This window comes from Amaranthus tricolor, chromosome 13 (genome assembly GCF_026212465.1).
Source record: "Amaranthus tricolor cultivar Red isolate AtriRed21 chromosome 13, ASM2621246v1, whole genome shotgun sequence".
Taxonomy (NCBI): domain Eukaryota; kingdom Viridiplantae; phylum Streptophyta; class Magnoliopsida; order Caryophyllales; family Amaranthaceae; genus Amaranthus; species Amaranthus tricolor.
Window position 1 is genome coordinate 6,431,392 of NC_080059.1, and position 18,516 is coordinate 6,449,907.

Genomic DNA, 18,516 nt, shown 5'->3' on the forward strand with positions numbered 1-18,516 from the left:
CGGGCAACGTTACAAGATTGGAAATATTGAATAAAGAATATGTATTAGAGCCTTTGCATGCTAGGGTAAACACAATGCTTGTATTCAACCTGTTTAATATATGTATGAAGTCTCTAACGTGTATTGGTTGTTCTTTGGAACCTGCTACGTGTTATCATACGACGTGCAGCAGGTTGACTGCAGGAGGGGGCTGGAGTGAGGATTCAGCTTAGAACCCGTAACTATCAAGTCTAGACATACTTTGTAATGAGTCGAAATAACCAAAGTTTATGTAACCAAAGTTTATGATGTCTTCTTTTTATCTCGTACAACTTTTAGCTAGTCTAGAGGCCGGTGGGCTCTCGAGTTGTATGTAAAGACTTCCGCTGATTTGTTTTGTTTTGTTTGGCGCTGTTTTTCTTTGTTGACCATATTCCTTTACCGTTGGAACGTTGACGATCCGAGTAAGGATGAGTTTTCTTGCGTCCGTTTGTGAACCGGATTCATGTTTTCACATGATTTTTCCGGGTCACTTTAACCGGGCCGTTACACATACACAAGACCAATATCATTTGTCCCTCTTAAATAACAAAAAATCCTTTTCACCCTCTGCCAGTGCTCTCTTCCAGGTCGAGCCATGAACCTACTCACATCACTAACAGCGTCCGCAATATCCGGCCTAGTACATACTATAGCATACATCAAACAACCAACAGCGTTGGCATAAGGGACTCTAGACATATATGCCAACTCCTCCTCAGTTTGAGGTGACATAGGCAAAGACAATTTGCAGCTCACAGATGTTGGTGTACTTATAGGCTTCGACTTGTCCATCCCAAAACAAGATAAAATCTTTTCGATGTAACTTTTCTGAGTCAAGAAAAGCTTACCCCTAGCCCGATCCCTATAGATCTCCATACCCAAAATCTTCTTAACTAGACCCAAATCTTTCATGTCAAATAAATCATGAACCGTCATCCAACTTACTATGATACACACAGCAATCATACGCGTTCCTATCAAAACCATGCGAAACCATAAAAGAATCAAACCTCTTGTACCACTACCGAAGGGATTGCTTAAGTCCATACAACGACTTTAGCAATCTGCATGCGTAGTGCTCTTTCCCTGGGATCTCAAATCCCTCGGGCTGCTTCATCAAAATCTCCTCCTCCAAATCGTCATGAAGGAAAGCCGTCTTAACATCCAGCTGCTCCAGCTCAAGGTCAAAATGTGCTACAATCGACAATAGCACACGAATAGAAGTATGTCGAACCACTGGTAAGAATATCTCCACGAAGTCAACCCCTTCTACCTGACTGAACCACTTTGTAACTAGCCTAGCCTTAAACGAACTTTCTCAAATTTAGATGATCCTTCTTTCTTCTTAAAAATCCACTTGCACCCTACAAGATTGTTGATTTCAAAGAACATCAAGTTAATTATTGTCTTGTTTTATATTGAAATATTCGACATCGAAAAGTGTCTGTTTTTGGAAATTGGCAACGGATATTTATATCCGGATTATTGTGAAATCTATAGCATGATAATAGGTTATGGTTATTTGGATCGGTCTCGAGTCCCCGATGTCGTTTCGTTCTTGCAAGAGCCGTATTTTCGGTGATGACGATCACCCGTGTTCTCAGAATAAGCCTACTTCCTGACGATCTATATATTCCCACATTTTAAAGTGTTATATTATTTTTTTAATATGAGTTTTGAATAAATACGTTTGGTGTATGAAGTTTTGTTTGTTCACAATGAAATCATATATTTCATTTGCCGTATTGTTTCGCTATTGACTTGTAAAGTAATAGCTGTATTTTGGATGATTTTGCTATTGGCTTGTAAAGTTATAGACGTATTTTGATTCGCTATGAACTAAAGGTTCTTAGCCGTATTTATGTCGATATCAAATAGTCTTTTAAAAGAGTTTGGATTTTGATAAGATAATGTTTATAGGTAGTTACCAAATGAGCAAAGGAATTTTATTAGAAATGTTGTTAATGACTTGTATATAAATATAATAGCTTGTTGGATTACTCAACAATTTAATTATTGACAGTCTTTGATGGGGCTTATCCCTTACGGGGATAGATCCACTTGCAGGTCAACTCTATTATGGATGGACTTTTACTGCTCTTATGTGTTATGTGTCGCAATAGTAAGGACGTCATTTTAGGAAAGTTAACTTGTAATGACATTTTAAAGAATCATGTGTTGTAAAATTAAAGAATTTAGATATTTTGTAATGTATAAACTTAGCTTATAAAAGATTTGTAACTATTTAAGTTTAAATTATGTAAAATTTTTAAATACTCTGATATTGATTTGCTGTAGTTATCGAACCACATGTCGGATTCAGTCCAAACTTATATAAGTCTTCAGTAGTGCATTAGATAATACTATTATATTATTTACGCTGATTTGAGCTGTTTTAAAATAAATATAAAAACTACCTAAATGGAAAGAGTTTACCATCCCTAACTGTTATTAAAAAGTCAAAAAGCCTTTTACTATTCTACAATCATTTTGAATAAATTATAATAAGATTAAAATATAAAAATAGGACAAAGATAGTAATGATAAGGGTGAGAGTGACGGTGATGAAACAGTTTAAACAGCTAATAAAAGAGCATCATTAAATTGAAGCCGTTAGACAGTGGAGTTTATTTCCTTTGTCAAGGGTGTAGGTCTGTAGGGTCCTCTGGATCGGAAGATCTATGCATTCAATGCAAAACTGATTACTGATTGATAATTAAGGCATAAGTGTAGAACCCAATCACCCATCTGTTCTTATAACTCAACCAATGTCTTTGTTGCTTTGCTACGAGAAAGTCTTTTAAGTTAGAAGTGTAAATTATTATATACCCCTTTTTATATTTAATATGTTGGCACTAGATAAACCACTATAAATGAGGGGCGCTTGAGATTAAAACCCCTGACTATCTATAACGATAGTTTATAAAACTATGTCAACAAACCAACTCAACTAAAAGTTCTAATTAAAAGGAAGAAGTGTCAGAAAGTATCTAATAAAATTTTTTTTTTCAAAGAGTACCTAATAAAAAAAGTTTTGTCAAAAAATACTAACAAAATTTTTATTTTTTCTTTTCCAAAGAGTACCAATTAACGTTTTCCTTCAGTTGACCGTCAAATATAACAGTTGACTGGTCAAAATCAAAAATTCTTCTTCCTCATCTTCAATTTCTTTTCAATTCAATTTCCTCACTTATATTTGACGGTCAATTGAAGGAAAACATTATTTAGTACTTTTTGGAAGAGAAAAATTTTTTATTAGGTATTTTCTAACAAAACTATTTTATTAAGTACTTTTTGAAAAAAAAATTATTAAATACTTTTTGATAATTTTTTCTAATTAAAACCTAAAATATATTATAAATCCTAACAAGAACTTGCAGGTTTTACATCGCATTCATCTTAGTTAAGCACTAAGAGTAGTGCATATAAATATGAATTTAGTACATCGATCTCCCTAATGCAATATATATACAAATTCTTTATAAAAATTGTCTCATTGTAAAACAGCTTAATTTAGGCTGGTCTAATATTTAATTTTTGTAAAAAATAAAACAAATAGCTGTCAAGTATGTCATATTCAATACATTTCCATTTACTTAATTAATTTTTTAAGAAATTATTAAAAATTATTAAATGAATGTTTGTATGAGCTCGTCTCACGGTGAAATTGTCTTATAAAGGACTTGATGTATATATTACTCCCTTCGTTTGATATTGTTGTTCCCACAAAAAATATTCCTTTTAAAAAGAGTGACACTTGTACTGTTGTACATAATTTTTTATCCATATTTTCTAGTTTAAATATATCTATATAAAATTTTGTTAGATTCATTTCGACATATAGAAATATGCTTTTTATTATTTTTTACGAAATATTTTTATAGATCTTAAGCTTCAAACACATGCATTAAAAAATATAAGAAAAGCAAATTAATATTTAATAATACCATGCAAAGTATTTATTAAAAAAATTTGCAAATTTCTGAAAAGTATGAGATGTGAATATGAAGCATGTAAAGCACATGACATGACGTTTAAAACAGATTTAATGATCTGATATTCACCTAATCTTATAATCGAATTTAACACAACTTAATTTAAAAATAAATTTAAATTATGTAAAAATTAATATTACCACTATAATCAATTTTCAAAAATTTAATTTTAAATCAATTTGATGACTTGAATAAACATCTTTAGCTCGTACTACGAGTATCTATACGATACTCTATCTAATAATTTCCAACCATTATGACTGAAATAGCTGGGTCATTTAAGTAGAGTGGACAGCTTTCTGGTGGCTCATTTTGTTTCAGTTTCCCTAATTTTCACGTCATTCATTTTCTGTCATTCTCATCAAAATTCAGATATAAATTAAGCTAAATCCTTAAAAGAGACTAGTACTAATCCAAAAAAAAAAGTATAATATAAAAAGAAAAAAATAGAAATTAATTGAAGAGTTGGCAATCACTAATAAGCAATGGATCAAGGAAGTATTGAGAAGGAAAGCATCCATAGAAATGAACAGCTTAAACTCTCGCTACTCAGATCCTTTGTTGAATCTCGAGATCCCTCTACTAAGGTTTTTTTTACTTCTTTATTTATATTTAATATCAGATTTTTTTATAACATCTAATAAAATATAGTACCTTGTATTCAATATATGTGTCTCATTTCCTTTTTTAGTTAAGTCACTTTAAATGTTTAATTTTATTTTTAGTCGTTAGCATTATCAATTTACCCTTAACAAACTTACCTTAAATTACATTTATTCATAAGAACCTCACTTCACCCCTTAAAATTTAAAAACACTACTATATCTCTCTTATTTATGTGGTCCTATTTAGCTTTTTTAAATTTTGTGCAAAGTCAAATATGACGCATATGATAAATAGGAGGAAGTATAACATATTCCTCCAAGTCTATAAACTATGTAATATATTTTATGTTTAACGTTTTTAGGACATGTTTGTATGTATAGGTGAAATGAAGGACTTCTCTTCTTATAAATTACTTTCTCCGATCCAAAATACTTACACCAAACATATTTTTATGCAATTTAATGTGTTTGTTAGATTGTTTGTATTTAGAGTTGTACATACCTAAAAATTATAAAAATTTGTATTATAAAAATATGCGACGAGACGAATTAATAAACAAAACCCATATGACTATGTTTTTTTATTGTATAGTAGCCAAAATATGTAAACTATCATAAAATAATAAATAGTGCAAAAATTGATTTTATGCAAGTAATATAGAACGGAGCAAGTATTTTTTTTTTGTTCATTAAAAACTTCACAAATTCTTGTATTAGACCGTCTCACCGTGAGATAAGCCTCATATTTGGGTTAAATAGCCTAATAATAGGAACATTTAGCTTATGGACCTCTTGTTTTGAAGTCGTTTCACTGTGAGACGGTCTCAGGGGTAGAAACTTACACAAAGTTAGAAATGGAATTAATAGATTGATATGACTATAAAAAGAAAATAATGGCAGATCACTAAATATTTGGGAACATTTGGAAACCTTTGGCTAGCCTATCTACAATAAAATGATGTGTACTAGTAAAGTGTAATCAGTGAAGCTACTAGCTACCGTCAAAAGGGTCCCAATATACAAATTAAATCGATAAATTTTTGAATTTAATGTAATAAATTTTAAGTAAGAGATTATGTCTACAGTTTATACACACCAACAGATACTAGATACTCATCTTTTTGATTCAAAATTGTTAGTTCATGATCACAATTGTTAGTTAGTTACCTATTTTGTCTTTAATAAGACGATTTCACAGTGAATTATTTATATTTAATTGGTCTTAAAATGATCACATATAATCTTAAAGTGATTACTTATCGTTTAAGAGTAATCATTTTTCATAGTCTTAAAGTGACTTATAACCGTAATGTAATCACTTACAATCTTAAAGTGATAAATTTGGTAAATAAACTAATTATATAGACTCATCTCATGTGAGATGATCATATACAAGATTTATCCCTTTTATTGGTTACATTTGGAATCTTTCCGGTTATGGAAAGTTTTTCTAATTGGTTAAAAAAATAAATTAAACAACCAAATATTGGTCCATTAATTTACCCAATCATTAAAAATCGCTACCCTATTCATCGAGTAGCCACCTTTTTTAATAAAATTACTAAAATTCCCTTGAATCTATTTTTAATTATAAAATCAACCGTTATTATTATTATTAAACTTAAATTATTAATAATTATTAAATTAACATAAAGAATATTAATTTTAAAAAAAGAAAACAATTTTTAAAAATCTAGAAAATAAACCTAGTTACACGTCTTGTGCTGAAATTTGATACATGTTCACAATTTTGGTTATAATTTTTGATAGGAAAATGAAAATCACATGTAATGTTTGCGGCATTAGAATCTAGACTTTAAGATTTTTCCAATGATATATTATATGCCCAATTCCGATAAGCGAACGAGAAATGACGATTGTTTAAAATTTGCTTATGATGAAATTTGATACATGTTCAATCTTTTGGTTGTAACTTTTTATAGAAAAATTGCAATAATGCAAAGTTTACGGCGTTACAAACTAGACTTCAAGAGCTTTCCAACGATATCTTATATGTCCAATTTCGATAATCGAGCAAGAAATGATGACCGTTTAAAGTTTACAATAATTTTTAGTACATTCAGTCGCCTAAAACACACCACCGGATCACGGTAGAGTCGTTTAAATATTAAATGTGTTAGAATGATGACTTTCAATTACAAAAATAGGTTAATTATATGAACCAATCTAATAATAAGATGATCTTTTATATAAAACGAGCTGCTATTCATAACCCTAATTTTTCATAAACTCAGGAAGTAGATGATTTGACACTAAGAAGATTCTTAAGAGGCCGTAATTTTGATGTGGATAAAGCCGGAGCAATGTTCTTAAAGTACATAAAATGGAGAAGGTCATTTGTTCCCAATGGATTTATATCAGAATCCGAGATTAAAAATGAAATTGCTCAAAACAAAATATTTGCTGGTGGAAATGATAAGAAAGGACGTCCTATTTTGGTTCTATCAGCTCGCCGACACTTTCAAAATACTACTCCTGGGGGATATCATGAGTTCAAGCGTATGTTTTCTCTTACTTTGTATATTGTTCTTTTGAATTTGTTTATAACAGAATTTTTAATCTTGAGAGTTTTCTATTTGTAATCACATTCCTTTGTTAATTATTTTAATTTGTGATGATTTTTGCAGGATTTTGTGTGTTTGTTCTTGACAAACTTTGCGCAAGGTTCGCCGCTTTATCTTAGCCTTTATCTACTAAAATAAAAATATATAACATACACTAATTAAGCTATAGCCATATAAACTTAAATTTTTTGTTAATTTTTTTTGATATAATAACAAAAGTCAAACAAAAGTTCACGGGTATGATTGTATACCAAGTTACGATATGTTATATATTCTCAATATCTCTTTGATATTACTGTTGATAATAAAATATTATAAAGAAAAATGTTACGGTTAATAGAAATTTTAATGGGACAAATCTAAAAATAATGTTTTCATAAATTTATAACATTAATTGATTCGATGATCAAATTGTTAAAAAGATGCAGGATGGGGGTTGGACAGGAAAAGTTTTGTGCAATTGGAGATCTTCAAGGATGGGGATTCTCAAACAGTGACATTCGTGGATATCTAGGAGCTTTATCTATTCTTCAGGTAATATATGATATATAATAATATTATATAATTATTTATAATATGTTATATATTCTAACATTAATTGATACGCAGGATTGCTACCCAGAAAGATTAGGAAAACTATTTTTATTGCATGCACCAAGAATCTTCATGGCAGTATGGAAAATCATCTATCCTTTCATTGATGACAATACAAAGACCAAAGTTAGTTTCCAATTTATTATACTATCATATGGAATAGATTTACACCTGTGACAATGGTTGGGCTGGTTGAACAAGTGGGTTTTGAGTTGGATTATTTTTAATTTAGATCCTTTTGATTTTTTTGGGAAGAATTAAGATAAAGTACTTTATTATCAGTAACTTTATTTTTTTAAAAAAATTAAACTATAATTTTTTTAAAAAATTCTTATGAAAAAGAATAATAGCAATTTAAAGGTTTAAACAAATTAAAGAAATATAAACTCAAAAAACACAAAAATTGAATATAAATATAGTGGATCACGATAAAAATAATGAAGACGTGAAATCAAAATTGATAAATATGAGAAAACGAGTCAAAATGGTTAAATTCAAATTCCAATCACATCAGCTAATAAATATTGTCGGACAATGGATTTTAGCTATAAGGGTTGAGTCCTTACAATATCATCATCATCCTATCCAGTATATCCCGCTCAAAGAAAAACTACTGCCAGGGTCTGGAGAGGGAAAGACGACGATAACTCATACCCATAAAGAAGAGCGCGGCCAAAGGAGTCTCCGGCTCGAGGACTTACAATAAATTAGAATAATTAGATAAAAACAAAAAATGAAAGGGCCATAATATATTTTACTTAAAATATACAACATATTATAATATTCACTTAAGAAAGTCGGTACAATTTATATTATACGAGGGTTGTGACTCTCACGCCCTTGATCAATCTACCTCTGTGGCCGAAAATTTTCAAGTTAAAACCTTTCGATTTTGTTATTAAAATTCATATAAATGTTATGTACGATTGAATAAAAATTGACATGTTTAAATAGAAATCATTATAGTTTAACACTTAAAAAATTATATATATATATATATATATATATATATATATATATATATATATATATATATATATATATAAATATATATTCATCCAAAATTTAACTCTTTTTTGAATTGCAGATAGTCTTTGTTGAGAATCAGAAGCTAAAATCAACATTGCTAGAAGATATTGATGAGAGCCAACTTCCCGAAATATATGGAGGAAAACTACCACTAATTCCCATTCAAGAGGCCTGATATCATCCTCCCTAAAGCACTACATATACTTTGTGTGCAAACCCAATCCTAAATATCTAATATATAATATATTGCATGATTTTAATAAAATATTTTCAGATTCTTACCATTATCACCTTAAAGATAATTGATGTAAATTAGATTTATCAATAAAATTATATATACTCATAATAGAATAAATTTAACTAATTTAGTTAGTCAAATTAAATTTCTTAATTTAGAAGATTTATGTTTCAGACTACTAATATTTTCCCTAGTTGTTTTCTTGTCTTAATGTAGTTAGTCAAATTAAAATTATATATACTCATAAAGTCATAATAGAATAAATCTAGTTTCTGCAAATAATTTTACTCTTGAGGCTACTATATATCACTCGAATTCCTTTTTATGTAGGGCTCTTACTTTTTGGGGTAAAATTGACAGCATTCCTCTGATTCTCACAATAAAAATTGTAGACTGTAATATAGATGATGAAATATTGTATTTTAACGAAATATTTATTAACGAAATATTGGATTGAATTATTTATGTTATTTATTAAGGCAAATTAAAAATTGTATTTTAACATTATTACATTAAAGTATAGATGATGCAAGAAACTTATTTTTAAATAAACTATTATTAAAAAATATAGTTGTTATATATAAATATAGGTTAAAAATGTGATTTATGTGAAAGTGAGAAATTTATTAATATGGATAGGAATGAAATAATATTGTGTAACATCCCGGTCCAACGGACCACTGGTGACTACTCATGTAAACTGTAGACTGGCCCCACAGATCAACACAAGTCTTTTCCGCGCACTTTGGCCTTACTCGTGTGCACACGGGAAAACTTCCCAAGAGGTCACCCATCCTAAGATTGATCCCCACCAAACACGCTTAACTGTGGAATTCTAAGCAAATGGACTTCCATGAAAAGAAGATGCACCTTGTTGATATAAGTAGTTTATCAATCCCTTTTCAAGCTAAATTTGGGTTATCACACTCACCCCACTTAGGAATACAACGTCCTCGATGGATCCCGTAGTTTCAGAATCTTTTCCCCCGCTATGTGCACTGAACACACAATCAGTCACGGTCGCAGGTTTTCTCAGATACCATTTGTAACACCCCGGGCCAACGGACCACCAGTGATTACTCATGGAAACTGTAGACTGGCCCCACAGACCAACACAAGTCTTTCCTGCGCACTTTGGCCTCACTCGTACGCACACGGGAAAACTTTCCTAGAGGTCACCCATCCTAAGATTGATCCCCACCAAGCACGCTTCACTGTGGAATTCTTAGCAAATGGACTTCCATGAAAAGAAGATACACCTTATTAATATAAGTAGTATATCAATTTCTTTTCAAGCTAAATGTGAATTATCACAAATTGTTTATGACAAAATTTAAAAACATAGTAAATTCAATATTGATTCGATCAGATATCCATGATAAGATACGGATCGAGTACTTAACAAGATCAAGATTTGATTGGTCCTTGAACTTGTTGCATCACATCAGTTACGGCAGGACAATATTTGGACTTTACATATATATCAACATTTAGAGTGAAATAAATTTAAGTAGTTGAGAATTCAACAAATCTACTCACCTATTTTAAAGATTATACGTCATGATGTTAGTCGTGAAATACAATTAACCTTCGACTAAAATTTTTCCAAATATGGGATTATTAATATATATATTAAAAATATATTAATCATAGAAAATAAAATTAAAATTTTAAATTCTATGGATAATATTAAAAGATAGAATAAAAACTACATGAATAATAAGAATTTACAAAGCGGTGGAAATTAATTCGTAAAACGATGTTACAAATTAAAATATATAAATAAGACGAATAAAAATGATGGTAAACAAATGGAGATAGGAGGAGTATACTTAGTATTTATCAAAATCAATTAAACATTTAAGAGGTCGTTTGGTATTTCAAATTTTAAGATAGGTAATGAATTTAGTTTATCATTACCCTTATTAATTGTTTGGTATAGTTTTTTGATAACCCTTACCGTTACCAAAAAGAAACTGTTTCTATTACTTTGTTACTGCTCATATTCTTGCGGAATTAGTACATTACCTCTCTTCCTCTCCCTCAAACTCAATAATTAATATTTATCTGCTCATCTCTTTCAATTCATATAATTGATCATGATATTTTTGTTCTTCTTCAAGTGCTCATAACTTGATTTTCATCATTTTTGCAGAAAATTTGTGGTTAATTTGCAGGAAAGTTTTGTAGAAATGAAATAAGGGTACAAAATCTGAAAATTTGTGATTAATTTGCAGAAAATTTAAATGAAAAACTCAATTTAATTATTTGTTTCTTTCACCATCATTCTCTGTAATGGTTAATGAGGTAATACTATGATTTTGGTGGTAGTTTTCATGAGGTTGGTGGCTTTCATGGGTTGATGGGTATGGTTTAAGGAGAGAAAAATGTAAAATCAAGAATTGTTTTTCTTTTCATGATAAAGTATTAATATACCAAACAACTCACAATAATAATACTTTTTATTACCTTTATACCTTTTTATGAATTTTCTTTCCATTATATTTTTATTTCTCATACGAAACACCCCTTAGTGAGTAACAATAACAACAATATCAATATTATAATAACAATGTCGAGATTAATTATATATTCAGTGAGTAATAATAATAACAATATCAATACTTACAACAATGTCTAGATAACAAATTAGATGAGTAGTAGTAACAATGACAATAACATTTTTCCTCCGTTTTAATTTATTTGCAATGTTTATTACTTTTTTAAGCAGTTTAATGCACTAATTCAATCTTAAATATCTCTAATTATATATAATAAAAAATAAAAAAATTGATATTAAGTAATAATTTTTGCAATGAGAAAAATCAAATAAGATCTCACTTAACTATATTTTAACTTATAAATTAAAAATTAATCACAAATTAAAAATAATAAATAAATAGTGTTAAATATTACAACTAATTTAAAACGTTGGAAGTACAACACTTTTTTTTTTACTTGACAAAATTTCAAAATTATGTATATATCCTACTTTTTAAGTATCCTTATGAGTGTTAGGATTCTTGATGATAAAGACACATTATAATTGTTAGGATCTTTCATCATGTATTGACTAAGTCATTTAACTTCAGATCATATTGTTATATTAATTTATAATGTTTTATATTGCTAACATATAGAATATAGATTTTATATATTTTCCAATCTATATATGTTTATAGTTTCCGCATAGAATACCTAAAAAATCTCGTCATCTCGTCATGACTTCTGAAATGCATTTTAGTGAACTCCATTGTACTCCACTAATCTCCCTTTCCTATACTTTAAATTTAGAAATTTTTACATGATAACCTTAATTATCGTCTTTTCTACGTGGTAGACAAACATTTTTTTAATCCACGTGGTAACATTTAACTTTCAACTTTTCCACATGGTACAGATCAGATGAAAGTGTTTTTGTTAACTTTACGCTATTTTTTCCGAACATAATGATCTTTTTTCAAAAAAAACGTCGCAATCACCCTAATTGGCTACATATTTCGTAAACCAGTCGAAATGAGTACTAAATTTAACAAAATATTTAATATTTTATTTATTACATGAAAAAAATTAAAAACTCGATGTCACCACGTAATTTATTGTCTATCACATAAAAAAACCAAAAACTCAAAATTACCATACGAAACTTTTTTTTAAATTTTAAGAGCCATCATTTCAAGAAGGAAAACATACCATATGGGATAACATCATGTCGTTACCAAGACTAGTCCTACAAGATTAAGACAGCCTAAAACTAAAAGTTGGGGCTGAATTTGGTTGGATTGGGTTGGGTATACGCTATCACAATAAATCGAGTAGCCAAATTAGTTATTACTCGCTCTTTATCGGATAATTTGCATCAAGGAGAAAATTGTTATTTTTTAAGAAAAAAGTAGATAATGGTAATAAATGAAGAGAAAAAAAATGAATTGTATGTATTAAATTAAAAAAGGGTTGAAATGTAAAGTACGGATGAGATTAAAAAAAGTGATAGAGCATTATCCAAAAATAAAAATGATGCAAATTAAATGAGACAAATCAAAATTAAAAAAACTGCAAATTTAATAGGACGGAAAAAGTGCTTACTACTATACTTTTTCCTAAATTTCCCCTTTTAATAAGAAAGTCTTTTTAAATGGGGCAAATTTAAATAGACAGGACAAATTCAAAGAGATAGATAAATTAGTTTCCTCTACATATGTCATTCTTTCTTTCTTTGCTTGTTACTGTGTACGTGTTGAGTTTGAGTGAGGGAAACTAAAAAATGGTGACAGAATTAGCTCAAGAAAATATTGAGTCCAAGCAATTAGCTCATGGAAATGATAAAGAAATCAAGCAAAATTCAGAACAACATAAATTATTGCTCTTGAGATCTTTAATTGAATCTAAAGATCCCTCTGCTAAGGTTCTTATTCTCTCTTTTGTATTTTTTTTTTTACAAAAATTCGTTCATTTTATTTCTTGTTTAATTTGCATCTAATTTTTTATTTTGAGAACTGCAAATTAGATGGGCAGAGGGATTACTAGAGTAGATTAGTAAGCTCTCCTTCCCTTGATAGTTTAATTTTGCATCTCAAATGGAGACATTCATAATTTATATGGAAAATATACACTTGGAGTATTTTTTTTTTTTTGGAAAACATGGTTGTTGACAATCATGGTCATTATCTCAAAAAAAAAATAAAAAAATCATGGTCTTGGAAGATTTTGGGTATCCAAAATATTCACAACTACACAAGATCCCAAAGATATAAAACTTATACTCCCTCCTATTTAGTGTCCCATTTTCTTTTATGGTCAAGTCACCTTAATTGTCTCATTTCTATTTTTGGTATGGGTTTTAAACTTTTTAGTAGCTTTATCCTATTTTCAATTATACCCTCCATTACTCATACCAATTTTCCTCCCTTACATTAAAAATCCATAATATTACTCTCTTTCCTATTCTTAGGGTTCCACTTTTGACTCTTCTTAAAATCTGTGAAAAGTCAAATGGGACTTCTAAGGTGAATAGGAGGAAGTAATATTTAATGATATATAATATAATATTCTTCAAATATAAATGATAATAAAACTGCTTTTGTGAGATATCCTCTCCTAATTAGACAATCTCAAAATAAGATGTTTATATGTTAATAATTTGTAATATTAACTATTTAACTCATGTATGAGGAGTGTCTCACTGTAAGACAATCTCATACAAAAATTTATACAATTGTATAAGGTAGACTGAGGAAAGAAAATGGCTAGGAAAGAAACAAGGAGAATTGAACCACCCCAGAGAAAAGTGATACACGCTCAAATTTAGACAAAATCAATCCTCGTTTAAAAGGGTCGTGTATAACAAAAATACACAATAATTATGTAGGCCTTGTTTAACTTACTTTTAAAGATATTTTAAGGCCTAAAAACAAATAAAACATAAACAATATAAACTAATATTTGATGGCCCTTAATTTACGGGGCAAAATACGGTCAAATAAATTACATATGTCTAAAATTACCTCTAACTAAATTACATTTCTTATCATTATCATATGATTGTACACACATCCATTTGTTAAAATTAGCACTTAAATACGTTTTTTCCTTTGAACATGAACATGGATCAGGATGCAGATGACTTAATGTTGAGGAGATTCTTAAGAGCCCGTGAGCTTGATGTAAACAAGGCATGTGGGATGTTCTTGAAGTATCTTAAATGGAGACGTACATTTGTACCTAATGGTCATATCTCTGAGACAGAGATAGAGTATGATCTTGCGGCCAACAAAATGTTTCTACAAGGGTTCGATAAGCAAGGACGACCAATCAATGTGGTCATGGGTAGTAGACATTTTCAAAATCCTAAACCAGGGGGCCTAGATGAGTTCAAGCGTATGTTCTTTTTCTTCATTACATACTATATACTTGGATACATTGAAGGAGAGTATATGTAGATGCACCAATTCAGGTGTTAGCTTGAGCTTTGTTATTAATGTCAAGGAATACAACTCTACTAAAAGCTTAAGCTTTAGTTGAGTTGGTTTCATAATATGGTATCAGAGCCAGCAACTATCCCTCATTAGAAGTGGAATATTTAGCAGCAGATGTATGAAGAGGGTATGTGCTGTATTCACACTTCTAGCCTCAATGGGCTTTCGTGAGAGGGGGCGTGTTAAAATATATAGCATATCATGTGGCCTCAACTATTAGCTTAAACTTTTGGTTTAGTTGGTTTCTTGAAATGGTATCAAAAGCCAACATGACAAAAAGTTCAAGGGTTCGAATCTAATATGTGTTAGGAGTATACAACATATCTAAGGCCTCAATCACCGGTTTAAACTTTTGGTTGAATTGTTTTTTAACAAGTAAAAGGTTATGAGTTTTTTAGTTTGAGTTAAACGCTAAACAACCTTATCAAATACTTGTACACTATCATAGTTCTTCATTTTGTCTGCTGTATCAACTCTGTCAAAGCATGTCTCTTATTTTTCACTGATTTTGTGGTCGGGTTTTACAGGTTTTTGTGTGTATTCTCTTGACAAAATATGCTCAAGGTTCGAGTCTGATCCACATTTATTTGCATACTAACATGAAATTATTTGATCAATTACAATCGCCTGACTAAACCGTATCATTATATACTAAAACAGGATGCCGGAAGGGCAGGAAAAATATTTAGGAATTGCAGATCTTAGTGGATGGGGATATTCTAACAGTGATATCCGCGCATATGTAGGGGTTCTCGCAATTCTTCAGGTATAGACTATAGAGTGTTCATTTTCAAGAAAGTTGCTACTTGATTTCAGGCTTCCCAACCACGGTTGAGTTTGCTGATACGCTCTCATTTTGCAGGATTGCTACCCTGAAAGATTAGGGAAGTTGTTGATTGTACACGCCCCAAGACTTTTTATGACAGTGTGGAAGATTGTCTACCCGTTCATCGACGAAAAAACCAAGACCAAGGTGAAGTTATTGTACCCGTACTAGCTTGCACGGTTACCTGTCTAGCTATCACGATGAGTCCATTTGATCTTTCTCGGATTTGTAGTATAATCACTTGCCCAACGCTAATAGAGTATATGAGATATCATAGTGCTACAACCATCAGCTTTAGTATTTAGTTGAAATAATTCCTTTACGTGGTATTAAATATTAATGTGACAAAAGAAATATCGTAATTTGTACCCCCACACTTCTATTCTAAAGGATTATCGTGTAAGGGGTTGTTACGAATAGAGTATACCATATCATAAACCTATAGTTGTCGGCTTAAGCTTTTAGTTGAGATGATTTATTGACAAATACATTACCTAAATTTTAATTTCTCCCACTACAGATAGTATTTGTGGAGGATCGGAACCTGAAATCAACATTACTAGAAGACATTGATGAGAGTCAACTCCCAGAAATTTATGGAGGCAAAATGACCCTTGTTCCCATTCAAGAGGCTTGATTATCAATCCTATAACAATCAATAAGAAGTTATCATCCGAATATATTCTATTATGTGCAGTTGGCAATTAGTTGTTGGCCGTTAATGAATTAATTATATTTATAGCTAATGATGGATTATGGAATGATGATGAGGATGATAGGACTTTATGAAGTGTGATTGTATGAGTATATTTATCATAGTTATTAATGGATGATAATCATCATGTATTAGTACTTCCTACTTACCACATGAGATGAAATATATAGCCTTATCAGTTGCCATAAGTTTTAACATGAACAAACGTGTAGTCACAAATTGTATGTTACACTCATTATATTGTTCACCTAACAACATCTTTCAAGGAAAATTTTGTATTTAGTACTCGCTTTATTTCACCCTAAGTCTTGAGACTTATTATCTATAATATTAAATATAATTTAAAATTATAAAAAGTTAATACTGATAATTTATGCATTAAGATGAAGCAAAAAAAAGATTTTACTTGACTATGATTTAACTTATAATAAAATATAAATTACAAGTGATTGATAAATATTGTAAAAAAAAATGAGACATTTTATATGGAGCTAGTATTAGCTCATTTAAAGTACAGTAAATATATTACACTGAGCAACTCTTGTGAGAGGTTGTCTCACGTTGTGATGTGTTAATACAAAGTCCAAACTCAATAAATTAATATTTTTATATCAAAAGTGTTATTTTTAACGTCGAAAATGATGTGCTGAATATTAAACAATTAAAAATAAGTATTTTAAGTATAAAAGTTAGGAGCTTAATATTTTTTAAAATGCTTATGGTCCCCGTATTTTTTCCATTAGTTTTATCATTCGATAAAATATTATTTTCACTCACTACAACATAACTTGCTTTTAGTGGAAATGTGGGATATATTTAGCGACATTTAATTTAAATGTCGCTACTTCAAATTTCTAATAGTATATATAGAGGATTTAGTGACATTTATTAGACTTTTTACCAGCATAATAAAAAATCACACTAAAGCTTTTTGCGAAATAGGATCTAGTGACATTTTTCATAAATGCCACTATTGACTATAGTAATAATTACATATGTCATTAAAAATCAAATAAAGTGTCACTAAATCACTTTATAGTGGAACTTAAGATGCAAACAAATAATTATTACACTAAAAATATAAATCAGTGGCATTTTTTTTAAATGCCACTAAATTCAGTGTCGCGAAAAGTTAAGTTTGTTGTAGTGACTATCTTTCCTTATTATTGTCTAATTTGTTCCATGAAAATATTTATTTCAATGGTTAAGAGTATAATTTCTAAACAAGAGAATAATAGCTTTGGCGCCCTTTAACATATGATAGGTATTTGATTCTTATATATAAAAAGGAAATTTCGCTCTCCTATCTAGTAAGTGGCGGATCCAGGGTTTAGAGTTTCCTAGGGCACTAACGAATGGACAAAGTTTTGACAAAATTTCGTTTGCATAATGAACAATAAAATATTTTTTATTTCGGCAAAAAAGTTGTAGAAGCGCAATAATCACAAGACAAAGCCAAAGCGCAATAATCTCAAGACAAGGCCAAAATTTTTTTTAGAATGTTGTTTCTTGTAAATTTTGACATATACATAGAACCAACACCATTAAAACTCGCAAATTTATGATTTTTTTTTCAAATTGCCCAACAAAATCAAAAATCTAAATTTTTTTTATTTTTATTTTTTGTTTTTTTTGCAAATTTTGGAGTTACATTTGCAACGAAGCTAGTATTATGATAAGGATTTACTCATCCATCAGCCTATTTTTCTATTTGAAGTGGATGGAACAACATTCTAAAAAAATCAAGAAACAACATTTTACAAAAAAAATCAAGAAACAAGATTAGAACAACAAGATTAATAATTTAAGATCAAAAGAAGATTAAAGATTAGAACATAAAGATAAAGATTAAGATTAGGAGTGAAAATACTTTAAAAAAATAAAATTTTAATTTTTAGGGTTTTTGTAAAGAAAAGAAGACTGTCAATTGTGA

The 18,516-nt window shown here is 29.7% G+C and overlaps 2 protein-coding genes across 3 annotated transcripts; both read left to right on the forward strand.

The window, feature by feature from the left end:
* Positions 1-4,328: 4,328 nt before the first annotated feature.
* On the forward strand, positions 4,329-9,568 carry LOC130798344 (uncharacterized). 2 transcript variants are annotated; one of them, XM_057661282.1, is made up of 6 exons: positions 4,329-4,603; positions 6,877-7,141; positions 7,270-7,306; positions 7,629-7,740; positions 7,816-7,926; positions 8,888-9,568. In XM_057661282.1, the coding sequence occupies exons 1-6, from the start codon at positions 4,502-4,504 to the stop codon at positions 9,002-9,004; spliced, it is 744 nt and encodes a 247-aa protein (XP_057517265.1). In that variant the 5' UTR covers positions 4,329-4,501; the 3' UTR covers positions 9,005-9,568. The 2 variants fall into 2 exon arrangements, with proteins under 2 accessions (XP_057517265.1, XP_057517266.1); XM_057661283.1 differs by having other exon boundaries at positions 7,635-7,740; positions 8,888-9,567.
* Positions 9,569-13,126: 3,558 nt separating this feature from the next.
* LOC130798350 (CRAL-TRIO domain-containing protein YKL091C-like) lies at positions 13,127-16,771 on the forward strand. Its single transcript, XM_057661289.1, has 6 exons — positions 13,127-13,472; positions 14,680-14,944; positions 15,570-15,606; positions 15,703-15,808; positions 15,905-16,015; positions 16,389-16,771. The coding sequence occupies exons 1-6, from the start codon at positions 13,332-13,334 to the stop codon at positions 16,503-16,505; spliced, it is 777 nt and encodes a 258-aa protein (XP_057517272.1). The 5' UTR covers positions 13,127-13,331; the 3' UTR covers positions 16,506-16,771.
* Positions 16,772-18,516: the final 1,745 nt, after the last annotated feature.